The sequence below is a fragment of the Anopheles merus genome, chromosome 3L, assembly GCF_017562075.2.
Source record: "Anopheles merus strain MAF chromosome 3L, AmerM5.1, whole genome shotgun sequence".
Classification (NCBI taxonomy): Eukaryota; Metazoa; Arthropoda; class Insecta; order Diptera; family Culicidae; genus Anopheles; species Anopheles merus.
This window is the reverse complement of record NC_054085.1, coordinates 14,244,500-14,272,251: the sequence shown is the minus strand read 5'-3', so window position 1 is coordinate 14,272,251 and position 27,752 is coordinate 14,244,500. Positions and strand designations below refer to the sequence as shown.

Here is a 27,752-nt window from a genome sequence, read left to right as displayed (position 1 = left end):
TGGAAAAACATTTATTTAAAAATTTTAAAAATAGGGGAACCATTCGTTGTCTGTTACGCAGCCAAAATAAAAATATCTCCTGCGCGGCAAGGTTAAACGCCTGAAAGTATGCAATCTTTGTTTTTTTAATTTTTCTTATGAATTTTGATAACGCGTGGCCGTTGCTCCCGAACAAAAACTGTAAGGAAAAAAAGGATATAAATATTTCATGAGTAAATTTCACAAAGCGATTCAAAGTAAATTCCAAATTATTATGAAAACATCTCATTTCATTTTGCTTGAAGGCCTGCAATGAACATGTACAGTCGTACATTCTTTCTTAATTCTGCATCTGACATTGTCTGCTGATGATAGTGCAAGATATGCAGCATTCATTTGGACACATTCCAAAGGAAATAGAAACCTGTGAAGAAAAACTATTGCCTTTACAAAATGTTCTTAACACTCAAATGAATCACGACGTTGGACGGGTGACAAATTCAAGCGCTGCCAAAAAGAAAAACCATCTACAAAAACAAATGTCCCTTCACAATCGTCTCAGACAATCGCGCGTCTCACACACGTCTGGCTTACTGTGGCGGCAATCCTTTCGTGTGTTTGCAAAAAAAAAAAACATTTAATATAGCGCTCGCACAGTATTTAATAAGCAATTTCTCAACGCTTACAAATGCCCGTCAAATAAGTCTTAACTGCCCGTCGCTTGGTCACGCATCCCAAAACTATTCTCTATTATTTGCGGAAGAACGGGCGTTGATGAGTTGCGAGATTTTAATATTTTCACCTCGTCGCACGCTCAGACTCATCCTCCGTTCAGCGTTCCCACATCAGGATGGTGCGCTCGAGCGAATCGGGGCACATAAATTGCGCCTCATTTAGATGAATCGCCCATCCCCGACTAGCCGTCTACCAGTGTCTAAGCTGCGGTAGGGCGGACATATTTCCTACTGATCTGTCTGGGGTGAGCGATTCGCTCTCAGGCCCAGCCTTCATCGTTGCCAGCAAACATGCCAGAAATAGTTTCACCGCGATGCTGCTGCTCCAACCGAACGTACATCTTAACCGTCGGTTGCAATTGCAGCCAACATGCAGCACACATTTCGGTACGAAATAACGCAACACTTGTTCGCATGCAGTCGCTGAGTGGTTTCCTCGGGTACGGAGCGCCAGTCGGAAGGTGATGTGTTGTTTCCGCCGCTGGTTCACTTTCTTCAAAAATCTCACGTGTCCACTCGCAGGAATTCCGAAGCCCGGCTCGGCGCGTTTCTAGCCAGGCAATAAATTGGTAATTTGTCAACATATGTGATTTTAATTAATTCACATATCATCACAAGCCATCAGCGTCCCAATGCTCGCTGCGAAATGGGAAGCGCCAATTTATCTCCATTACACATCTGCGATCACGATCACGCTCGATCGTGGCGGTTTGGGTATTTGAGTAATGCGATCCGTTTAAAATACCGCCCAAAGGGGGAGCTTTGGTATTTTAACAACCTTGGGAGGCGGATCGTTTTACAGGTATGTCATCGGAATGAGCAGGTTGATTAAGACGGTGAACTATAATGCCAAACGATCGTGTGCACTGCCGAATGCTTGTTTGGCAGTGGGCCATGCGGGCAAAAAGTGGGGAAAGTGGGGAAAGTAGAATAAAGTAGGGACTTGTCATTTATTTCGCACACAGCATGTCCTGGTAATTGAGTTTTAATTACCCTTGAACGATATTTAAAATTGTAAAGAGTTGAAAAATTTAAAATAATCATGTTAATTTCAGTTGATTTAGCAAAACAACAACTTGAGGAAGATAACAAAATCCATATTTAAATCAATCTCCAGGCTTTTGGACGTATTTCGAATAAATGGGTCTTTAGTAACTACTGGTACTCACCAAAGGTTAATCGGTTCGACAATTTTAGCCTTCGATTGACGTCCAATGTTCACTCGAGGCTGTAATTAAGAGCTGCGAAAATCACCCGACACCGATCCATTGCCCTTTTCCACTCGGCAGACAGTTGACGACCGGAAGCCAATGGGGGGGTTTTGATGAGTTTGACGCATGAACAGGATCATCTACTTGAATGGCTTGGAAGCGCTGGCAAGATGAGCAGAGAGAGATTCAATTTATTCGTCGATTGAGAAAAGCTATTTTCGCGCGAACCGTTCAGCTGTGAAGCGTGATGCGAAGCACTTTCTTGGGAAGCATCACCGGCAAGATGAAGTAGATCCATGTTTCAGTACATTTAAGATTTAATTTCATGAGCGGTCTAGTCGACTTTACCAGTGAAATGGACGTGATAATTTGAATGCTGGAAAAGACAATATTTTCCAGTTTTATTCTGTCCGGGAAAGTATGATCCAAAATGAACGCTTTAATTTTCATTTTGATGTGCTTTTATAACTCCAACAAAACTCAGTTCTTCCAACCAACGCCCTACCAAAAACCACAAACAGCTTGTCTCAAAAATCGATACTCATTCTCCATCTCCTCCAGATGGATCCGGCTCCTTCCTTCATGAACAACTTCTTAAAACTCCAAAATTACATTAACCCTTTAAAACCCTCAAAACTCGAGCGTGTGTGTGACATTATTTACTTCCAGCCTTGCATCTCATCCTCCCCAACAACTCTATGTAATTAAACGCCACATATGTAATCTCAGCGCTCAGTCGAGAAAGTTTCATTGCCTAGCCTCTCTCTTTCTATTTCTCACATACACACACACACATCCACACACAAAACAGGTTTTCTATTATAATGGAAAACCAGAAAAAGGACGAAATTGTGGTCGTGAATGTCTTAACTTTGGTGAAACCGTCTTTCTACCGGAAGCGCTACCCAAACCCAACTATCAACTGACACCCAAACCATCGCTTTTTTCTGGAATCGGGCAGAGGTTTTCCATCCCAATTCTGGGTGTGTATAGTGCCCCACGCGCCCCCCCCCCCTCCAAGAGGATGAGGTTGCGTCCCGGTGGATTTTTTGACGCGTCCCAAACGTGTCTGTTTTAGGGTAAACGACCGTCGACGGATGGTTCGAAAGGAGACGAGTGCTGGGAGCATTAATGTTCTAATTTTCACACATGTTTGCACCCTTTCGCTTCCTTTTATCTTGCACAGGGCCAGCGTTTTTAAATGAATCAGTGACGAGGCAATGCCCTTCACACCTTCGCCGTATCCTCAAACGGGACGGGCTGCTGCCCGATGCTGAGGCGGAGGCGCAACTCTTCCCTCCGAACGCCCAAAAAGGGGTGAGATTGTTTTAAAAATCAATAATTTTAAAGGAGCTCAGCACGGCGGGACCGACGGGTGCAGAAACTAAACTGCTCGACTGTGTTGCTCCCGGCTGCTCGTCAACTGCTCGGCTTCTGGAGCTGATATGTTTAGTGGTGCCGTCGCCGTTATTCCCATTTCATTAAACAACTTTCACAACTTGGCGCTCCACCGAACGTCGAACAAGCGGAACCGAACTTTCCAACCCCGGGGCTTGCAGCGCCTGTCCCGTCAGAAGGATTGGCACACTGCAACGGCACATACGCTCACAACCCTTCAATTAGCCTAGCGTCCCGTCCTGAGACAGCGTGCAGTGGTCAGCGTGAAAAGAGGGACAAAACAAAAAACACACGCTCAGACGAATCTACATACTGCACCTTTGGGTTGACCGACAAAAGCGGTCAAAAGGGTTGAACCCCTCGCTCACTGTTGCGTTTGAGCGGGGGATGCGTCCGCTAACGTAAAAAAAGGGATCGGCACGCGCCAACAACTCGGACACCTTACCATTTGGACACAGCCGGCTGGACGGTGTGTAGCGGTGGGAAAGTGCAGCAGCGGTGGTGGTGGTACTGGTGTTTGCTTCTTGCCTTCACAGTGCACCCACGGCAGGCTGCAGAAGGATGCGCTTCGTGTCGTTACGATGCGTTTTGGTCGGTTGTTTAATAGGCGAGCGTTGTGTGTTCGTGGCGCAACGGTCGCGAATTCTAATCTGGGACAGCAAGTGGGTGACTGATAGGATGAAGCGACTTTGGAAAGGTTGAAAGGATTTTTCTGTTTATTCTTAAAGACTTGTGAAGTATTCTTCTATTTTTTTCGTTCCATAGAAGATTTAAATAAATTAAAAAAAATGTTTTCTGATTAAATAATATTTAAAAAACAATAGAAAATGAGTGATTGATTCATTAATACATTTTACTTTCACATAATCAGCAAAAAATAACCTTCTGCATAATAAATGTAAAATTAAAAACGCTTGTATGTTTTGGCGTTGGAAAATGTTATTTGAGGCGATTACTAGTTCATTATTTTATCAACTGATAGGAACATATAAGAGATAGTATCTATATACAGGGCATCCCACGTATTATTGGTCAAGTTCCATAATTTTTTGGGCTCGTCTCACGATTTATTCATAACATCCCATAGATCTTTGGTTCGTTCCCATATCGTATTGGAATTCGTCCGATTGGATATCAATACAATTAAAACTAAATAATTCTGAGAAAACGGCCGAAAAATCGTGGGAACACATAAAAAATCTATGTAAATCAGCCAATAAACCATGGGAAACCTTATATTTATAATCAAATAATTAAAATAGTTATAACAAAAAGGTAAGAGTAATTCAAGGTATAGTAAAAATGACACAAAAATAGAAATGAATAATGAAATAACTATGAAAACAAAAATATAAAAATTAAAACAAGGAAAATAATGAATCGATGAACGAAATTGTGGTTTGAACCTTAATTTGCTCATATAAAATAGTACTTTTTGTAAATGTTACAATCGTTGCACAAAAAAAGGTTCATACCTGTAAACTAATTATACATTTGAATATTATTGTAAAAAATATTATTACAAAATAATTTTTTTAACAATACACCACTTCGATCCATTATATTTTAAACTAATATCATAACAGGCTCGAGCCGGTCTCATCGTGCAGTCGTCAACTCGTACGACTTAACAACATGCCCGTCATGGGTTCAAGCCCCAAATAGACCGTGCCGCCATACGTAGGACTGACTATCCTGCTATGAGGGGAAATCAATAAGTCACTGAAAGCCAACCCCACAAGAGGGTTGGCAGGCCTTGATCGGCATCGGTTGTTGAGCCAAAGAAAAAAAAAATCATAACAGGCTTGTTTGGAATATTATTTAAAAAAAACTTTCAAAATAACCCACAAAAAGTATTCTCCTGCAAAAAATCCCCTTCATCTCGATCTCACCCAACACTCGTACATTCTACCACTCGGGATTTACAGCATCTGCATACATACGATCACACACATATGCAAGAGAAGAAAAAAAGCAACAACACAAAGCCAAACAGCGCCATGTAAATCCCAGTGTTGCCGGAGCAGTGTGGTGGTACGTTTCTTCGATCCTCTCTCTCTCTCTCTGTTTCCCATCCCAAAGAAACCCCTCGGCTCGCACTGAATCAACAAGCACCAGAACTAAACAGATGATCATGTCTTAGTGCGCGAGAAAGTACCCTCCACTCCACTCTCTTATCCTCCCCTACTTGTGCACATTCGCAACGACTGCGCTGCCCCAGCGCCCTCCAACCAACAGCAAGGCAAACGACAGAATGCAATTTTTATTGCATTACTTGACTCCTTCCCCTTTCGCCCGCGCAGCCGTTCGGAGGCGGATTTTAATTTACAACCCATGTTCCTCCGCCGTTTCTACTGCTCTCCCATCGGTGTATTCCCCCTGCCTCTCTTCAGCAGCAGTGAATGAATCGGAGACGAATGGAGCGTCTCGCGTATGAGGCGATGCCTTTAAGTTATGGCCGTGTTTCTTTGCAGTGCGGCTCGTTCTGCACTTTTCGCTCGTTCTTGTGCGCTTGTTGCGGTTTGAGACAGTTTCTATGTGTTGCTGTGCACCTTGGAACATGCGTGTAGTATGAAGCAAAGTAAAAAAAAAAATGCACAAGAAGGTTTATATGGTAATAAAAATAACGCATGCAGAAAGCAAGAGAAGAAAAAAACAACATCAAAACGCACAGTCACATAAAAACATCAGAAGGTAGAACTGTAATAAAATTCATCTGAAAGAAGAAAAGAGAACATGAAACACCTTTGGAAAGGATAAAACATGTCATACAAGTGAACACACTTAAAAAAACTAATCAAATTGAGGCAAAAAAAAGAGAAACGATATTGAAAGTAAAACAAAAAAAAGGGTACAACATCATTCCGTAACGTATTATAACTGACGCACGTGTTTATCTTTAAAATATTGTTTGTGTTTTTGGTTGTCGTTTCTGGTCTCACTTGGTGCAGGAATTGTTGCAAACTGGTCGGAGCTCCAAAGCAAAACAAACCACCCACCGTACAATATGCAACAACGCTGCTGGAACAACAACTTACCAAGGCGATCTTGTGTGCGCTTGTGCGTGTGTGTGTGTCGAGTGCGAGTGGGGATTCAACATAGCCCCCCCGTCAGCAGCTCGTGGGAACGTAGCTCCGTGCACGAGCAGGATAGAGCGGAGCGGAAGCGTTGTGCGCTAAAGCGAAAGCAAACGAGGACCTTCTCGCATCGGCGTGCCGGGTGGCCGAGGACAAGGGGGACTGTGCTAAGGGCGAAGCAACCCTTTTTGGCTTCGGCGAGCTTGCCGAGCTCGCTAGCAATCGCTAGCGCAGCACGTTGGGAAGCCTTCAAACACGACCGCATCCATCCGCCGGAGCGGAACTGTGTGAGAGGAATTCGTGCTGCACTACCGTTTTCTCGATTTCCGTGGCCGATCCGGTCCATGGGTAACCGTCCGACCGTGCGGAGGAGGGGCTCCCCACCCCGCACGGGAACGTGTGCCCTGGGCGTGTGGGTTGGACGCGGAAAAGCTCCATCGACGACGACGACGACAGCAACCCGTAGCTAGTAGTGGTGGTCCACCATTGAGAGTTCCATCCCGTGACACTATAGAATGCCATCAGATCAATCCGTGCGAGAAAGCGAGGACATCTCGCTGGCCACAGCACCTTCCCCTGCACCATGACCACCCGGTACGGTACTGATCTGGCCGGATCGTAACGGCTCGGTTTCGAGTCGAAGATTCGATCAGAAAGGTGCGCACAGGGCATGGTCGCAGCGGGTAGGCTGCCGGCATGGCGCCAAGATCGTCCTTTAGCTTTCCGATCGAATATTTTGTTAGTCCTTTCACAGCAGCGAATTCAATTTCCTCGTGAAAGGCGGTCATTTACAAACAAAAATAATTACAAATTAAGAAAAGTAGTTACACTGATTGAAGTCTACTGGCTTCCAGCAGAAGTGTGTTTGAGTGTGGATGAGTTGTGAATGAATGAGTGTGCAAGAAAGTGAACGATTGTGAGTGAGTCAAAGCGCAAAGACAGTGCTGATAACCGTTGATTGCTGCTGTGATTATCAGAAGACACAGACGTACCCTATTGGACTAGCTGGACCTACAGCGAAGAGTGTGAATTTAAAAATGAGAAGAGAAAAAAACTGCTTCCAACATCCCAGGAAAGAGTAATGGCCTCGAGGACAAGCAAATCTTGCAACAAAACCCATCTCAAAAGACATCTCAGTTCCTCCAAATGCGTGTGCATTACAGATGCATTCAATCTCACTCTCTCTCTCTCGCTTTGTGCACTTTAATGCATAATTCACCCCCTTCGCAGCCATTTCTCTTGATCACGATCTTGAACGCTGCTGGAACGATGGTTTGACGCACTCGTGTAGTGCGTTGTGGATTTTTTTTTGTTTTGTTTTGCACTCGCGCCTATATTTGCCCTATAAATAGAGATGCCGTTTGCAATCCCCCGCCAGCGCCCTTTTGCCACGGTGCCAATTGCATTTGCACCAGCGCCGTTGTTGCTGCATCTCGAAGCAAAGTGCATCTTTTGTTGACTGTTTTCCTGGTGCCCCTGGTTTGTTGGCCACGGCCCCGATCGGGATCGTGTGTAGATGGTGTACATTTGCCTAGCAATTGTGGCGTTGGCTGATGTATACAGAGTGCTGCTGTGGTGCTGGTGTTTGCTCAACGTGTTGAGGTTTTGTCTAGGCAATAGCTCGGCAAGAGTGGCACGATTTGCTTACACAAATTCTTAGGAATAGTGTCTTTCATTTAACATATGGACGAGTTTTGTCTATTGATTTGATATGAAACAAGAAACAGAAATGCTCTTGCTTGTCTTTTTGATTACCTTGAGCGTTCTCAATCGCTAAAAGCGTATCAGATTATGTATAACTCTTTTAAAAGACTATAAAGAGTGTTTACATTAACCAATTAATATGTTCAACCATTAATTGGATGATTATTTAGACTGTTTTTTGAGATATCTAATAAACAAATAAACAAATAAACAAATAAATATCTAGAGTGTCTCATTCATTATAAAACGACCATTTCCATATCTTCTATATGGTTCCTCAAGCCTGGGAAGCTATTGAAGGGAAGGAAGTCAGTCGATGAGATATTTGTGGATTTAAATCAATGTCAAAAAACAACCTTCATTGGACCATTAACGTACCATTCACAGTGACGTACGAATTGAAACTATTTTAAACGAATGAAATATAGAAATTTTAAATAGAAATCCCTTTCCTGTTAATTTATCAAGCCAGGCTGGAATGAAAATTCAACCAGTCTATTGATTATTTTCTCCACCATACTCCAAACAAACTCACACGCACACTCTCTCTACAAGCATACAAGCGACCTTCGCTCTTGGTCATGTGTGTACACTCCTTGCGACAATACCTGAAGACACCTTCATTTCAGAACAATCTTGGCTCTTTCTTCCACTTTCAGTGCGATCCTTACTACGAAAAATCGAATTACATACAACTGCAAACCCCCTTCGTATGTGTGCAGAAACGAGACAACCACACCAACGGAACGTCTTGGAGGAGCAGTATCCTTTTCCTTTAGCCTTTCCACCGTACGGTCGTGGAAAATTTATGAAGACATGCGCCCTGATATGTGCCCTGTTCTCTTCCACATGGCCCCAAGGAGCTCGCAAGGGACGCTCTTCCTCGCTAACTCTCGTGTTCTCTTCGCAAGCTAGCAAGTCCCGGGGAACGTTGATTAGCATCGTTCGGGCGCGCTCGAAACTCGAAACAATAAAAACAGCTCCCCGTTCTCTCTCTCTCTTCTCTTGACACGGGGAAAGCTAAGAAGAAAGCAAAACTCTCACGCAAAGGAAACGTTTTATCAATTTCCAATCCACCACCAAGCGCCAAAGTCCCGGGTCTGTGTCTTTGTTTTTGGCTGCGAGGGCGAAAAACTTGAATTTCGAACACAACTTTCCACCCCACCAGAACACCACCCTGTTGGAAGTCGTCGTTTCTTACCGTCTTATGTAAATATAATTTACGCCGGGGCAACTTTTGAATCGATTATTTTTCTCATTATGTGAAAGACTGGTACTGGAAGCTTCCGGCGGTGGTGAAAAGTGGGCAGCAGGGCCTTTGGAGCGTGAAGTATTGCTCCCCGCATCTGGTGCCAAATCTCAAGACCTGGTCCGTGTCGGGTTGTTTCTTCAACTCAACCCACCCAACTTCAACCTACCAACTTGAACGCTCGTCTGTCTCTGAGACAGCTAGCACCCAAAATTAAAACAACACAACGCGGCGTTTTGAGTTTCTTCGTTCCAGCTCCGACGAAATGCCGACGGGAATTCGACGGACGAGGAGCTGAAGGGGATTTTTCATCGTACTTCAAAAATTGAAAAACTAGCCCCATCCCTTCATAGCCCCAACACGCTGGAGCCGTTCTCACGTCCCCACGCCGCCATGAACGCAATGATGATAACCGCCGATTTAAGAATTGTGCCGCTGAAGGTTTAAAGTTTGGCGCTTTGTGCTATGGGTGGGGGACACCTTTTCGGTGCTTTTTTATCAGGATCTGGTTCCTTTTGCTAGAATCTCTCTTTTGCTCACAACGCCCTAACCCCTTCCCTAATAGCGCAAACCAAATGGCCTTTCACAGGAAGAAACTTTTGCCAAAGCAGAAATCTCCTTAGGCCTTCCTTCTTTTTGGTTGCTGACGACAGCCGTAACGATGCCGCTCTGCGCTGGACGGTCCAATTTTCCAACTTCAACACCAAATTCTATCTTTGCCCGTACTGAACGCGTGGATGGAGTGGAATGGAGTGGTGGGAGAAATTTATGCAATTTTATCTATCCTTGGAATGAAAGAGTTGGCGAAATACTGGTGCCTTGGAGAAAAACTTCTTTTATCGCACGCGTATCTGCCGGTCTGCCGGGGACACACTGCTTATTTGGTTCACGTAAAGCAGCTACCTTTTAGCGTGTCCTTGAAGGTGTTGGAAGGTAGGTGAGTATTCAAAGAATTTTCCCAGCTTTTCTTCGACCGAACGGCAAACAGGGCTGGAAACACATTTGTCTTGCAAATTTAAATAAATTCAATTCAATTAGACGACGCATTTGCTTTGCAAAGAGACATTGAAGTTGGAATGTTTGGTGCAATGGTTTTAAGTGCAAATGTTTCATTGTGTTGTTAGGGAGCGATGAGAATATCTGTAGTGTCTTTTGTATCAATTATGTGCAATTTTAAGCTAGAATAAAATGACTTTTAATTACTAATTGACGATGTGCAGTTATCTAGAACGATTTGAACCAATTTTGACATTCTGATATATTTCAGAACTATGCTAGGGTAAACGTACCTATAATGGTGGTATTGCACTAAAATGCGTCTCATAGGATAAATTAACAGTAGTTGAGTTATTTATGATAGTGTGAAATGTTCTCTAGCCTTTTACAAAGGAAATAAAAATTAAATGGGACCATTTCGTTTCTTAGTGACCGAAAAATCCGTTATTTTGTGAAAGGTATCAACATTTTTCCTTAGGGTTTCATAACGATACTCATATTTTTGTTAACGTTCTAAATGACCACATAACAACGCAATTATTAGGATTTTTAACATAATTGTTATCAAATGATATTGTTTTACTCAAATTGATTGGTTTTTGACCATATTTACGTATTTTTAAGTGTTTTTTTTTATGATAGTGCCATTATAGGTACACCAAACAGGCATGTTCCTATAGTGGTCATAGTTCTAAAATTAATAAAAACAGGTAATTTTAGATTTTTTCTGCCTGTACCCCACTTGAGGGCTTGGCTTTCAATTACTTATTGATAAACCACCCCCCCCCCCCCCCATAGCAGGATAGTCATTCCTACGTATGGCGGCACTGTCCATTTGGGGCTCGAACCCATGACGGGCACGTTGTTAAGTCGTACGAGTTGACGACTGTACTACAAGACCGGCTTGTTTCCCACCACTATAGGAACACAATACGACGACTATAGGAACCATACCACCATTATAGGTACAAGGAAGCAATCACAAAAATATGTATTTTTTCGTAAATTTGATGTGTTTTATGGTAAAAATGGTTGTGATTGCGAAGATAAAACATATTCCAACTTTTATGTGTTAAAATATTCAGAAATTGTCCTTCCTGACACTTTAAATCCATTAAAATACATCTGTACCACCACAAATTGTACCACTATTGGTACATTTACCCTATTATCTGTTCTTTGCATAGCTCTCTATGTCTTTATTTCTGGTACGATGAAAGATACACAAACATTACGCTCAATGACCCATGAATTCCATCCTTTCCGTTTTAAGTTCGTAGGCTGAAATGTCAGCCTGTCATCTAAGTGAGTATAATATACAGGTGGGCTTATCCCAAGGTGTATGATTTTAGAAGGCTAATTTTTATCACTTTTGCTTCTTAATGAAGATTTTAAGAGTGTTTTGTGTATTTGTCAAGGCTCCAGAAAGCTTGTTTGAGCAAAAGTTTTCACCCAGCCTGCAAAAAAATGATGTTCAAATTTGGTTATAAAAACATGCTATGAGTCCACCTGGACTACATACACTTTGATTCTACATTCCACCACGTGATCTCATTAATGCACCTTGGGGTAAATGTAAACAACACCGTGTTTTCGCCATTTTACGAGCAGGTACTCGAATCTAGACTGAAAATTACAGGTTAGTTTTATGTGTGGTTTTGTATGGAGTGTTTACATGATTTCATCCTCCAACTGTCAAACTCCGTACAATAAACTGACTAGACTCGTGGAGCCTAGTGGGACTCATTGTCCCAATGACAACCTTCACGCTCTAAAACCCTCTTAACTCTTATCGCCGGTGGTGTCTTACAGGGTTTCTCAATTTAGCACCAAACATCTTCTTCTTCTGCTATTGGGCGTAACGTCCTACGCGGACATGCCGGCCTATACAGGCATTCGAGACTTAATTCATTCCCACGTAGCCGGATAGTCAATCCTTGCTACGTGCTACGGGGGGACGGTCCATGCTGGGCTTGAACTCATGACGGGCATGTTATTGAGTCCACGAGACCGCCCCTGCACCAAAAAGCACCAACACCAAACAGCACCACCACCAAACATCACAGGCAACAAATTGTATCAAACTTAGCTCATGATTCGAGTTGCTTGGACTAACAATTGAAAGACAATTGGCAATGTAGAGTTGTAATGTTACGAAGGAAATGATGCTGAGGATGCTGAACTCACTAGAATAATTCTGTACTATGAAGACTAGAAATAATGAGTTGAATGCTGCAATGATGTGATATACTTTGTGTGATAATTTCTCAACAAACATCTGCAAGAACTATTCGCCACTAAGTGCTACTGAGCGATTAGAAGTCTTTAAAAAAGGATGTTTTATATATATAGAAACTCGTGCTTCAAACTAAACCGTAAGACAATACCAGCTACAAGATCTACATCACATTCAAACAATCGCCTAGACCTGCACCCTGCTTTAATATTCAAACCAACCGAGCTACCCTAAAACAGCAGACACCCGAATTCAGATGAATGACAATAACTTTGCGTTTAAGCACCTTAATAAAATCGCACCTGTGGCCTTTGGCCCAGGAATACCCTCCTCAAATTACTTCCAAAGCGAACCGACTGACCCCTTTGCTCAGATGATGCCTTTTTTCTACCGTACAAATACCATAAGACGTTCCGAGGAAACACTGAGCTGCTCCGAAACAATCAGCAATCATCGCTAATTCCATTTACCTTCACTTAAGTACACTTTTTATTGGACATTTCTGTCATCATTGCATATTGTGGAAAGAGGGGGAAAAGAAATCCCATCCCATAGCGCTTCGGGTTAATCATCCCGAAGGGCAAGAGTTAAACCATTCCCCCATCACAGGCCCGCGACCCCATCAAGGATACGACTAGTACTAGGCTATCTTAAGTGCACGGAGCACGTCTTCAGTGGACAGCAAAAAAAGCAAAAAGATCATCGCGAAAACTTCACGTTTAATTATTCATCTATTTTTCCTCGCAATTACCCTGTCATTGGAAGCAATTTCGACGGGTTGTGTCCTTGACCAACGCACCTCATCCCCGTTGCAGGTAGCACGACCGTTGCCCACCGTACGCGGCAACCCGGAGTCAAGTGTCACCGAGCATCCGGAATTTATTATTTTTCTTTTACACTGGAAAGGTTTAAACACAAGAGGGTAAAAGGGAGAGGGGGGAAATAACAACCCCAAAACCGCTTATGCAAAGAAGCGCGGCTAGCGGGAAACAAATTGTTTTCTAACCACTCCGGATTGAAGACCCTCGGTTAGGGAAACGGGATGGAAAGGACCAAAAAAAAAGATGTTTTAATTTTTGCTGCTACCGTAGAAGGGTAACAGGGCAAACAGTAAGATTGGTTCACGGGTTTGGGTAACGAAGGCAACAATAATAAAGATAAATGGGATTGACACAACGAGCAAGTGTGCCGAAGTTTGAAAAGTGTGTCAATGTCGCATCTGTTTGTATTGCAATTCTTAAGTTCAAACATAATTCAAATGCTTTAAAAACATATAAAAAAACACGTTACAACGCTTTTTCAAGCTCAAAATTGTCATCTTACATTGGAATAAATGGTAAGCAATCAGTTTTGCCCATTTTTTACGTTTCTTTTGCGCACCCTATCAGCGCCGGACCGATTTTAAATGCAATTAGACAACAATTAATCACGATTCATTAACCGAACGCCGAACCATTTATGAAACGTCTTGCCTGAGTACCTCATTTGGCTATTTTAACAGCTTCGCTGCAGGTTGCAAAAAAGGTTGTTTGGTTCCAAAATCTTGGAATGCTTTTTTTCTCTCTCGCGAAAATGGGGACGTTGTCCTTTTTTTTTTCTTCTTCCTTGAAGTGCAGAAGGCCACTCCCACAGAATGTTTTTTTTTTCCCTCTGCCAAGTAAATCCTGGGCGAGAGAGTCCTTGAGGGCATCGCAAAAAAAACTGTGATGGGGGAAATCAGTTTCTCTCGTTTATCCTCACGCAAAAGCTCGGCCCGTTTCGTTGACGTTAGAGGTTAAGGGTGCCTAGCCTTGATCATAGGAGTTGCTCATAATCTACACAAACCTGTACGTTTTTATATCTTTTTTATGACATTTGCATTAGCAATATGTTAATATTATGGAATAAAACTGAGAGGAAGTTCGGCATTACCATCCGCTCATTTCTTCACAAATTTTACGACCTCCTGATGCAGCAGCGTGATGCGCATCCGCAAACGAAACTGCATCGAAAGAAAAAGATGAACCAAGCATTCCCCCTACAAGACAGATGAACCGAGAGAGCGCGATTCAGTAGCAAACGAGCGCCCAACAAGCCGCCGCCGAAGCCAGCCCACGATATTTGCAATTTAACTGCAACTGCGCGCGCGAAAGAAACGGGTTTTTTTTCTGCAGTGATAGTATAGTAAACAAAACACGATACCACAACAGCAGTGCCGGCGCAACAAAAACAAATCCCGTTTTAAAGAGACAGAGTAGAATGCGAGGAAAGAGATGGGAAACGGTTGAATATCATCCCGAAACGAAAGAGTTTGCGCCAAGGTCAACCAGAGCTCGGTTGTCGGGGGTCAGGAATGTTGTACGCGAACGGTGAAAGAAACAAGCGTTTACATAAACGTGGCGTGCTGTTTACAAACTGACCGAACGGGTTGTGTTTGGTGTTTGTTGATGCAGAAGCTGCATGCAGGTGTGTCTGTTTATAATAAAATAAAGACGTTTTGTAGCTGAAAGTCCCTTATCAACTATTGGCACATTGTTTTTCAAAATGATAAATTTAAGGGTCATAGAGGACAGAACAAATTGTTATTCAACAGATTGTCGTTGACACAGCAAGCGAAAGAACAGAAAAGATATAATCCATATTTCAGTGCAACCAATGCAACTTATCGTTACAAAATATCCAATACACCAACCACCAAGCAGCGGACCTCTAGCGGATGCTGTTGGAAGCAATGAAGCTCATAGCTCAAACTGTTTTCCAGCAGATGGCGCTCTTTATTTAAAAATGTTCGTTGAGCGAATTACAAAATTCACGCATCATGTAAGAACGTATTTACAGAACATATTAAGTACAATCATTAATTACAGATTTAATTTCTCACTGCACGCATTTCTGGATGACGAGTTCGTTTAAATAGTCATTTAAATTCATGAAGGAATGTTTTCCTTATTGACATTTGTAGTTATTTGACTCGCATTCGTGTCATTAGTTTGCTTGAAATAAAATCAAAACAAGCCCCGAAATAATTTAAAGTAAAGCAATAACCGTTATTAAGAAAACCCTACAACAGTGACAGCAAAGAAGGCCTAACTTTGTAAGCTCCCGTTGTGGAAAATCACAACTTTCCCTCCCCAAAAGCTCCAATTTTCCTGCGCTCCCACGTCCCCTTGCCTTGCCGTCGCACCAGAGAAAAACTATTGCCGTATAGTTGGGCCACAGATGCAGTTGGATGCTGCGCAGTTTATCCGGTTCGCATTCACGTCAAAACTATCGCCGACCGAGCACGTCGCCGTGCAAACATTAGCATAGCATCTGCCAGCCAGCGAGACGTTAATATCGATTTGGTCACAGAATCACAACCGTTCACAGCTGTTCGAAGGATAAGGATGTTTCCTTTACCCGTTGGGTTTAAATTTTTTTTTATCTCAACATTCCCAACCGTTTCCGGGCTGGGTCTGGGACCCGTCTCCTCCACTCACCAGTTTTCCGTTTTCCAACCATCACCGTCGAATGGCTTTGTATGGGAAGAGAGTGTTTTTCCGGTCCGCTGGCCGGTCCGGAAAATTGCTCCCCGAGGTTCTGCTGCACGAATCGAAACGACCGACCGTTCTCAACAGGAATCTTTCGTTTATGAACAATATTTTTTGACATCCCTCTCGCTCGCATATGCCGGCACGTACGCGCGTACGTTGGCATCGTGCTCGGAGGGAAGAATAAAACAGACGCAAACGACACTGGCAAGTGTTCAGGTTACTCTTTACAATAATGTAAGTGAGGAAATTTTATTTCTGACCCCGCGTATTGGAATTGGTTTTTCCACATTTATCTTGGTACAACACCGGCTTGCGGTTGCATATTGTAGTGCCTCGGGCTTCTCTCCACATGTGGTACGCATTTGCCCGAGGCACTGTCGCATCGCTCTCTCTCTGTCTCTCCCTTCTCTTCTATCGGTCAAATTAAACGTTGCATTAAACAAATCGAACAAAACAATAATTAAATCTGTCTTAAACGCTAGGCCACGAAAGAAAAAAAAAACACGGTAATGCTAGTTGGAACGATACCTTAGCCTAAACGCTTATTGGAGAGACGATACGAAACGAAAAGACAGGCTCTGATTGTGTGGGAACAAACATACCAACGAAAAGAATAAGAAAAAAAACAAACCTATGCTTAACATAAAGTCTTACGCTAGGCTTATGCTATTGTCTAAGTCCCAAAATATGTCCTGCACATTCCTCACACACACACATGCACACATTATCAATATCCGGCATTCCATCTTTCATTGTGAGAGCAACTCACTCACTCTCTCTCACTCTCTTCTAAGTCTCCACGCGGCTGTGATTCTGTCGCGACTGTAATCGGTCTGGCAACTTCCTGTCTGTCTCGAAACCCCTCGGTTGTGTTTATACCGTCTCCTCTCTTCCTGTTAAATGCATTTTTTCTTCTTTTTCTCCCTTCCTTTGCTCTGTTTGATAGTGCAGTTTCATGAAGTCAACGACTACTTCTAGCCAAAAACAAACAACCCACTCCGGCCCACTGATCTTTGCACCGACGACTGACTGTGAGGCACGGTCTAAAAATAGTGACTGCATGGTGCAGTTTCGCGGACCGTGGATGCAGATGTGCCCATCCGTCCGTCTCCACCTGCATGATGCCCGTTGAAGGTGGGATTACTTCAACTACCAGGCCGGTTGGAATTAGTTTTAGACATTTCCACCTTCGACTCGAGCGCATTGCTTTCGAGCGTCGGGGAGCACCGGTGTGTATGGGGGTTTTGTTTTTACAACTTCCTGCACAAGATGATTTCATCTAACCTAGGTTAGGGTTGAACGGAGAAGAACGTAGATATTTTTAAACCACCTCAAGTGCCGCCGCTTTTGCATTCTTATGCCTTCTGCACGCTCCCACTGCAATCCACCGCTAGGTAACATGATAAATCGTTCACTGTATATGGAATCTAGTTTCGCTCGCCATCGTTCCCTTTTGTTTCGACTGTTTGGTGTTTTTAATTGCCTATTAGAAGCTACTTAGTAGAAAGAGAAAAAAAAGTAACCACTAAACAGTGCAGTGTGTATGCCAAAATTATCATAAAAAATAATGATAAACAAATTTCAGATTTTTTTTCTGCGATTGCAAAAAAAAAATCAAACAAAAGAAGTAAACCGAAACAACAAGTAACAAAACAATACGAATAAGTTTAATATCTTTAGAATTGCACAGTAGTGTAATGGTTTGCACACACAAAGTTTGATGATTGCACCTTTGAAAATGTAAACTAAGACGGAAAAAACACTAGCACAAATAGAATGGAGAAACTAATAAAATCGAAACAGTGAACAGTGAATCAGTCAAATTAGATACTAAGTCAAACAAGTAATAGAGGAAACATCTTTAAAACAAATGCAATACATATAACGTTCATCTTCAATGCCGAAACGTTCTCCAGTGTTTTTTGCTTTTTCTCCCGGGTTTAAATTGCATATTTTCTGCTGGTAATGTAAAAAGGGTTGTTTTTTTTCCTTCTAAAAGACTAATAAATTAACTTCAAATATAAACAATTGCATTCCTAACGTACGCTTAAGCTAAACGACAAAATAATAAGACTCTAAAGCTAGCGAATGTATGTATGCATGTATGTGTATGTGTGTGTGTAACTAAATTCAAAATAAACTTTAATTTGCCTCTCACTCTTCTCTTGCCTACCCTGTGCACGCGACTGTGAGCCAGTGCTTCTCAACCATTTGCGTTGCCGTTGCTACTTTTGCAAGGCGTCTCCGAATGTAAGGCTATTAAATAATTAAAATGGCAGATTTTGATGCTTCCCGAATCGATGCTTGCAAAAAAGGTCCGAAAAAGGTTGCTTCGTGCAGTACAGTTCACTCAAGAGTTCGCCGTGTATTATTTCCTATCCGCTACATTGACAGTACTGAAACCCAAAGCTTAACCTTAACACGTAAGTAAACGCTACCCGAACGACAAACGAAACGTTAGGCGGATTTGATAGTACTTTAGTACTGAATGAATATAAATTCCCAGCTGTTTTGGATTGCAATTGCCACACCACACCAATACCCCCGTTTGCTCGTTGTGAGAAGTAGTGCTTGTTTTCCTCAAAGGCTCATTTTGCTTATCCTTGTGTGTTTTTTTTTCTCTCTTAGACCAATACATACTATAAGCTAATCAATTTACATGCTATATACTTAAGTCATCGATTGGTTCCACAGTAACATTGTCTATAAATAGGTAGTTTGTTATCTTTTACATCGCACTAAGTTCGCGTAGGTATGTTTTTGTTTTGTATAATTGTGTGATTACTCCACTAAGCGCACTGAACAGTTCAACAATCTGCTTGTTCAATTGTCTATTTAAGCGCGTCTCATAAGTCCTCTCCGTATTGACAATAGCTCAGTGATGAGCATTTAGTCTAAGTAACACCAAATGGTTGTATGGATGGATGTGTTTATGGGATTTAAAAATGTATTCATTTATCTCACCACACATCCTCGTTGTAAATAGGCTACTATTATCTCTCTTTCTCTCTTCATTTCCTTATCTGTCTCTTTTAATCTGCATCTCTTTTAATTATAATTGCCTAACGCGTATAAGTATAAAAAGCTGTAGACGACTGTTTGCCTTTCGAAAAGCAAAGGCGTATGAAAATAGGCGTCTCTCTGTTGTGTTCTGCACCAGCAAATACTAGCTCAAGTATGATAAGTACCACTTCACTTCAAACCCAGCACTACCCGGGCAAGGGGGAAGGAACGTTGTTTTCGCACACTTTAGAACAAACAAAATGACTCAAAAGGTTTGACACTCGAGAGAAAAAGTTCCAGCGGTTCCGACCATCGGGAATCGCGCTTGCTGAACCAGTATGTACAGTATGATTAAATCCACTACATCTTCATCGACACACGATGTTAAACATCGAACAAATGCTAATTACAGAATACATTTTGCATTACGATGGTGCTTGTCTAGCATGCAGCGTTTTTTTTTTGTGCTAGTAAATATTTCCTCCTCTAAAACCAAACACGGTCAAGCGTATAGCCATCCCTCACAACGCATCCCATAGGTGTAATACGTACTTGCAAACCAAGCTGTACAGGGTGCTTAAACGTAGTCATTGTTTTTATTCCCACTTACTCGAAAGTAATCCAAAACAACAAACGGACAGCTTCTAGCAATGCAAATGAATGTCACTTACAACTAATCAAACAACCCAACAAACATCAAACAAACAAACAACAAGCAAATGTAAACCAAATGCGTAGTAGAAAGTAATTAGTGTTTACCCGAATCAGTCCCGAACTGTTGTCTCGCTGCAGTAGTTCCAATTTCCTGCCGTGTTTTTTTTTCAGAAAGGGCAAAGGAAATTGGAACCAGATGCTTTATTTACATTTGCTACATTTGCTGAACGGTGGCAGCCAGCAGCATGTAATGCCATTTTCTGTACACACAATCCTTTCTGTGTCACCTCAAAACAAAGTTACAAATCAATAGTAAATATGTGTTACGTGAAGAGAGAAAAAAAATCCTTGCTCTAAAAGTAACAAAGGACGTGTAAATGTGTTCAAAATAAATGGATCGCATTTGAGAAACACTGCTTTCGTTGATTGGCTTACACTAGCGACCGCTAGATGACGCGCTCGAGCGCGCAGGCGTTGTCGTACGGCTCCATCATCGCATGGACGCGTTTGCCAATAAATGCTAAGTTAAAAGTTCAAGCGAGGTAACAACCTATATCAAGAAAAGCACAACCAAATTTTTAAAAAACCGTTCGTCCATTCCCGCAAGTAATGGAGTCATTTTAAGGCGTGAGAATCACGCTGAATTTTGAAGTGACAGGCAGGCAAGTAAGGATAGGAGATTGCCCACAGTGTACGGTACCTACAAAACAACAAGGCACACGTTATCAGGAACCCAACCCTCTTCTACCGCCTCTCCGTTTTTGATAAAGAGCTTGCTATAGCAACCTACACCTTCTTTCTCTCTATACTATCCTGTGCAGTCCCGGTCGGGTCTTTTAAAAATAGACTACAAACGCCACCTCGGCTCTGGTTTTGGAATGTTAACTACGTTCGTTTCCTGCTTGTTAGGCCTCGAAGACACAAGCACCCCTCACTGCCACAGTGTCTAATCCATCCTTTCACCCTAAACATTACTACTTACGCGCTACGAAATAACAACTCTTCATCCCTGCGGGGACCTAGAACCGATGCACTCACGCGGAAGACTTCACCCCGAAACCGTGGGATCGGCACTTCTGACGAGGCACTCGCGCGCTCGCCTCCTGGAGAGGCGCCACCAATCGTACGAAAGCCTTTCTAGCTTATTGCACGAAAACTGTTCCATTTTCCCTTATCCAACACGATTCCTCACACGACCCGGCGTGTCTTCGGGACATTAGCATTAGTTTGTACATTTGTGTATGTGTGCCTGTGTGATTTTCACACTCACAAAAACAGCACATTAGGACGCCTTCCGCGCACCCTGTCGGCTGATGAGCTGGCGCAGCTTCGACAGCTCGGTCTGCAGGTTCTGGTTGCAGTCCTCGAGCGCCTCGACCCGCTTGCGGTACTCGAGATTCTCCGACACCAGTATGTCGACCCGGCGCTCCAGCTGGTCCATGTACTCCTTCTTCTTCCTTCGGCTTTCCTGGGCGGAGATCTGAGAAGGCAGCAAGAATTAGAAATCAATTTTTGCGAATTTTGAGCAGATCTTGTGGAGCAGAACCTTGCCACCTACCTTATTCTTGATCTTCCGCCGGATCTTTTTGAGAGATTTCTCCTCGGCCTTGGTCAGCGGAAGCCGGGTAGGGATGGGATAGCCCTCTGCTAGCAGTGTTCGCTTCTCCTCTTCCGTCAAGATGAGCGTTCCCGTGGAACCCTTCTGTAAATGACACCGAATGACGTTAGTACTTCTGCGGATCTTTTGGTGTTGTTACTTGGAGCCTTCCCCCAGGACGTACCGGTTGACTACTGATGAGCGGGGTGTGAATAGGCTGCCTCGACGAGCTGCTGGCGGACGGTGATGATGCAGCTGAGCTGTGGTGACTAGCTGTGGAGGACGACTGGCGGGAGGTAGAGTTGCCCGATTGGCTGCCACCGGCGGTGCTGCCGATGGAGGCGCCGGCCCCTGTACCACCGCTCGCGTGCAGTGACGTGCGGCGGCTCGAAGCGGTCGAGTTGGCGCCGCTCGACGTGCTGCCGTGATCGGTCGGCGGTGACATGGGGGAAACGTGATGTTCGGGGCTCTGGTTGCCTTCCGACTCGTCGCTCGGCAATGAGGAGGGCGGTGTCGGCGGCAGCCCGAACGCGGTGGAGGACTGTGGTTCCATCTTGATGTTCAGCTTGGACATCACGAGCTTCTGCTGCTGCTGCTGCTGCTGCTGCTGGGTTGAGGCCGTTGAGCTTTGCTGGGGAATGCTGGACGCGATCATGATCTGCTGATTCTTGAGCAGACTCTGTGTGGCGGATGACAGCTGGAGGGAACCGTTCTGGAGAGGAAGAGAGAGAGAGAGAGAGAGAGAGAGAGAGAGAAAAAAAAAGTCTTAGGATGCTTATTCATGTCTGTTGGATGCGCCGGACACTACCTTATGCTCGAGGACAAGATCCGAGTGCGTGTAGCCGGCCATATTTCCGCCGAGACTAACGGACGAGGCGGAAAAGCTGTTCAGGAGGGAGCCTCCACCACCTTCACCACTTCCACCACCACCACCACCGCAGCCAGAACCGACGGGGGACGGTGGACAACTCGAGCTGGGCGACAGGGGCTCTTCCTTGACCGTCGTCTCATCGATATCGATGTCCGATGCGTTGCTGGCGGAGGTGGATGAGGATGAGTCGTGGCAGGACGAGCTGGAACCGAACCCGGCCAGCCCCTTCAGCCCGACGATGCTCTCCTTGAGGTTGAGGTTGTGATTCACCGCCAGATGGTTGTTGTTGTTGTTGCTGCTGTTAAGCAGACTGCCGAAGGGACCGTTCGCACCCAACGGTGCCGTCTGTTGCTGCTGCTGCTGCTGCTGCTGTTGCTGGGCTGTCACCAAACCGTTCGACAGCATGGCACCGGCACCGTTTGTCAACAGGGACATCCCGGCGAAGGAGGGTGGCTTGCTGTCGCGCGTCTGCCCGTTGACCAGCAACGAGTTGGCATGGTGCTGCTGTCTGTGAATGATGTGCTGATGTTTGCTGCTGCCATTCATGCTGATTGCCGGATAGCATTCCTCATCCATATCTGCTGAGATGTCGTAATTGCGGAGTGGAATGGGAGGGAGAGCAAGAGGTAGAAAAAAAGACACAAAGAAACACAATTAAAAGCCATCCGTGGGTATTCTATAACTAAGCTTATAGCGTTATAAATATATCTTTTCCCCGCAAATTGTTGCAAAGAAACTGCTTCAAGATACATATTCAGGTCAAAGCGAATCAGCTGCATGCACGCGCAAATGTCAGTCGCAGTTCGCGTCGTCCGTTGTTTTGACAGGTGTATTCGGAATTCGGAATAGTAGGTTTTGTTTGAACGCCTGCGCGGGAGCGGGCGGTGTTTTATTTGCTGCTCCTGTTTCACGAGCACTGCAGAGAACGGGTTGGCTTTGCGGTGTTACATAAGACGACGGGAGGATGATGTAAATTGGGGCGGGAAGCAGGAATATGGACGCAGCTTGGGGTCTTCTTAAACTTCAACTCATGGACGGGGCAGGGAAATTCAGGGAATTGCTTCAAGTTTCATCAGAATATGAACATCATCGAAGCCGAATGATTCAATTTTAAATTTGAAGTTCAGAGTGTACTAAAACAGACTTTTTTGTAAGTTTAAACATGAAATTACTTTAAAAAAAAACTAATAAAAAATCATTTCATATTTAGTCTTATTGAATAAGAAAATAACAAAAATCATTATTCATACATCAATTCTAATTATTAAAAACATAGAATATCATTAGCCAAAACAGTATGCAACAATAAATAACCGACATCAAACCAAGCAACTGCAAAAGCGATCGAACACATGCATTCGAGTCAGGCAAACGGCCAGATCGTTTAATATTTCACCCTGCTATCGACACAATGTTGCAGCTAAATGCCCTACAAGGCATTCGACCTGTCCAAATCTTCACACCACACCGTAGCTCGTTTAGCAAAACAGGCTCCAGCAAAGGAGCAGGGGACGAGATCGGGTAGCGATCGGCAGCAGAAGCAATCCTCATAAACGATAATTAATATGGTCGCTCGTAAAAGTCATCCGCCAGGGGGACCTGCCCGAGTCGCAAACCGTCGTCCACTAACGAGCCACTACCGGCCGGTTAAAAGCTTCTGTCGAGGCAAGCGGAGGCATCGGAAGAGCCCAAAATGTCAACCGATCTTGCCTCTTGGATCACACACGCGGGCCTGCCCGCCAGCAACATGATTATGATCGCTTGGAGTTTGCGTTATCGTGGGCATCGCGAAGAATGTCTACATGCTTGGCCTATGTCTGTGCCTTTTCTCCCTTTCTCTCTCTCTCTCTCTCTCTCTCTCTCTCTCTCTCTCTCTCACTCTCTCTATTGCTACACGGTAGCGTATCGGGAAGGTTGCACAGGTGAAAATGATCTTCATCTAATTAATAACCATAATAAATCGCAGCATCGAGCGCCTGGACCGGCCCCAACGCGTGGCTGCAACAGCGCAGTACTGTTGCGATGCAGGGAGCAAAACCGGCAAAAACCAAAACCCGTTCCAAAGATGGTATTTGCTGGTCCGGTCACTGCGCGTCGGTTCGGCCTTGCCGAGAGAGAGAGAAAGAGGGAGAGAGAAAAAACAACCTTCCCCCCGAGCATGCAGAAAATCAGCGCGCAATCCTTTTCCCTAATTGAATGATTACAATATTGAAAGAGCTAGTTGAAAGTTGGCGTTCCCCCTCTCTCTCCGTTGGGTACCGTGTGTCTACGCACCGAAAGGGTCGCATTTTTCGTACTAATTGACAACTCGCTCTCCTCGTTCATGTAGGCGCTTTTCCTCGTGGAAAAGTCTCACATAATCGCCGTCGCGATCAATCGATCAAGCGTGTGCGCGCGCGCGAGCCTTTCGCGCCATGCTCGAAACGGAAATTCATTAAATTTTAATTGAAATAGTTGTGATTCCGAGGCTGGTGGCACGGCTGGTGTAGGGTTTGAAGTAGGTTAGAGAGGCCACACGGTGCTTCAATCGACCGCATCCATTGACATTCCATCATCATCGTCATCATCGTCATCATCGAGGAGCGAGTTTTCCGATGCACCACAACCTACACTGGTGCTGCACTTTTGCAACACTCGCCGAGCGGCGGGTAAGGATCGGGATCGGGAGGCAAACCGTCGGGCCGTCGTCGTCTTGCAATCATAATCACAACCGCAAACGCCCGCTCCGGACCCCTCGATGCTCGACGCGAAATGACGTAAACCGACGCTAAATGACGCTCTTTCGATCCGTTTCGAAGGCGTGCGTTGTTGTTTTTGTCTCTTGCCGTCTGTGCTATAGCTCGTGATCGGGCTCGTGGTGTCGTCTTCACCACGGACGTCATAATTGCCTGCCACGATGAGTCATGCGGCAGGATTTCTCTGGATTGAGGTGTGAAGGAGCGGATCGTGATTTGTGACCGTCAGTTGGCAATAGCGGTGATGTGGTTTGTGGTCTGTTTTTGTTGATTTGAGTCGCTTAAGCGCTTCTTTGAAATGATATTGAAGGCCTTTCCAAGCATTCAAACGAACGAGTTCGACCCTTTGATTTGCTTTGCCGTAATAAATTAGTACCATCTCGATCTAGTTGCACGATATCACGCAGTTTTCCAATCGTAGCCGTGCGATCGTTTACTTTCACAAAAAGCGTCATCAGACACCGCGAATCAAACAGGCGAAGGCGAACCATCGCGCGTCACCGTCACAGACGGTGCATCACTTCATTTCGATACTTTCAAATATCACCCCAAAAAACCTACGAGCGGTGGTTGAGTTCGATTTCCATTCCACCGGCGTGTTACCGTTCCAACTGAGCGATGCGCGTCATGCTGTGGAGAAGGTGGAGAAATGCTGTCGACACCTTTATGGCTCCGCTTTTCTTTCCTGAGTGAAGTTGCGCACAGCACAAAGTGCACTATTTTATGGAGTCAACGCTACGCAAAGGAAAAAAAAAACATTGAAGTTGAAAATCTGTGAGGACTTTAGTTCCTAATCTTAATTTAAAGAAAATGTCCGAAACCACGCTGCTGACTTTCTACCACTAAAAGGCAAAAGGTAAATGCAGTTCGATTAACCGACACACCCCTCCAAAATGGAACTTGCCCTTCTTGCCCTTCTCCCCTTTCCATTTCCCAAAAACTTCCACTCAATCACGCAAAGATCGCTTTCATTTCCATCCATCCTTCACGAAGCACACGCGGGGCGTCATAAATAGTGCACCAATTCACACAGCAGCAGCGCCAGTGTGTCCGGTAGGGCGATTGTTTCCCTTTCCCAACTGGGTGGGGGCCGATAAAACTGCCATTGTTTTGAACTCGGTCAACGGCGGGCGGTGTACTGTACTGTCTATTTCCGGCACGAAAAACGATCCGAAACCGAAACGGGGAAAAGAAAATTCCACCTTTCCATTCTCTTTTTTCGGCCCCGTCTCCCCCCTGATGCACTTTCGCTAGCCGCCATTATCAATCGCTCCCATTTTATCGCACTTTTTTGCGCGCGGAATTCTACTCCTTTCTTTCCCCGTTTTCCCATTAGATGAGCTCTTGGCAAACGGCTCGGAACCACTCACTTTGCCTAAACCCTTTAAAGAAAAAAAGGTTTTTCCTCCGTCATTTTGCGCGTCATAAATCGTGGCACGCTCAATGGAACGAGACCGGGAATGCATTCCTTTCGCACACCCACACCCGCAGGGCACTCTCAGCACATTCCTACCCAAACAATCATTTTGTTGCTGGTTGCTGTGGTTTACCGAACGCCGTTTTTGCGCTGCTTGCTTCAGCACTTTTTTCCGTGCGTTTCGGTGCGTTTGCTTGCAAAATCGACCCGCGGGTTCCGTTCCCGTCACTACCCGAACCGAAGCGGAAAACAATCGACTTTTCATTTGAGACACGGCTTTGCAACAATGTTGCCGGAAGTATGCGACTTCAAACAGTGCCCGAAGAAACCTTTGAATCTGTAGGCAAAAAGCCCTCTGAAACCACCGGCGGCGATGTGTGCGATCAATTTTCTCCCGATCTCCCGATAGCGCTGTGATCGTGTGTGCGCCGCCAGCAGAAAAGCGACGTCGGCGGCAAAGACGGTCGATGAGCACGGTGTAATGGCACAGTGCAGAAATGGAACATTTGTCAAAGGCGGCTTCGTTGTATTTCTTTTTTTTTAACATACAGATTGAAAGTGAGATTTATCGCGAGCCGTGGAGAAGTGATGCCGTGCGGCCCCGCCGGGGTTTTATATGACTTATTTGCAGGGGGAGAGCGGTGGAAGGTGGATTAGAGCGATGCGAAACCGCAACCAGGCAGTATACTGTGTGCAAGTGCAGTTGCGTGCAATCGATGTAACAAATCGTCCATCATGCCCGCACTCTCTTTCGCTCTCTCTCTCTCTCCCTTTCTCTGTCCGTTCCGCTCGTGGTCTCGTGCTCAGAATTTCATAATCTCGATGCGCTTGATGTGGAGCTCAGCCCCAGCGGTAACGCCCGGCAAACATGATGGAAGTGACAAATGCAATTGGCTGCAGATAAATCATGCATGGTACTGTGCAGCGGCTGTACAATTATTGTCATTTCCATTGCATTGGTTCCTACCCGCCGTTTCCCTGGGCGGGTGTGATCGTTGCCTTGGGCTCGAACTGCTCTGGTTGATCTGGGTGGTGCTCTTCCTCCAGCGGACCATTTCACAACGAACGGGAACGGCAGGACGGCGCAGCAAGATGTTTGATTGATTGTGGGCTATGGGAAGGGGTGTACATGGACAAATAGTACAGCATACACGGTTGTATTTCCTCATGCGAGGCTAGGCTAGTGAGTGTACAGGTGTTGGAAACAATTAAATCAATAAAAATGTCAAGAGCATCTTTACACTCTTTTATATGCAGCTATAACATAAATAACTGCTGGAGGGATGATACTTATTATTTAACAAGAAATTGAATGCATTCAATTCAATGAAAAAAGAGATGATAAACGAACAAGATGGACTTAAAAACAAGTGTCAAAG

The 27,752-nt window shown here is 44.5% G+C and overlaps 1 protein-coding gene across 3 annotated transcripts in view; it reads right to left on the bottom strand.

The window, feature by feature from the left end:
- Positions 1–16,329: 16,329 nt before the first annotated feature.
- LOC121600349 (cyclic AMP response element-binding protein A) overlaps positions 16,330–27,752 on the bottom strand; it is a 97,978-nt gene continuing 86,555 nt past the window's right edge. For 2 of the 3 annotated variants that reach the window (XM_041928842.1, XM_041928844.1), the window contains 4 exons: positions 22,159–22,802; positions 21,535–22,062; positions 21,312–21,455; positions 16,330–21,233 (listed from right to left, as the gene is read on the bottom strand). In XM_041928842.1, the coding sequence (XP_041784776.1) occupies positions 21,036–21,233; positions 21,312–21,455; positions 21,535–22,062; positions 22,159–22,802 (1,514 nt within the window). In that variant the 3' untranslated portion in view covers positions 16,330–21,035. The remainder of the gene's footprint in view (positions 21,234–21,311; positions 21,456–21,534; positions 22,063–22,158; positions 22,803–27,752) is intronic. The other variant, XM_041928843.1, reaches the window with a different exon arrangement.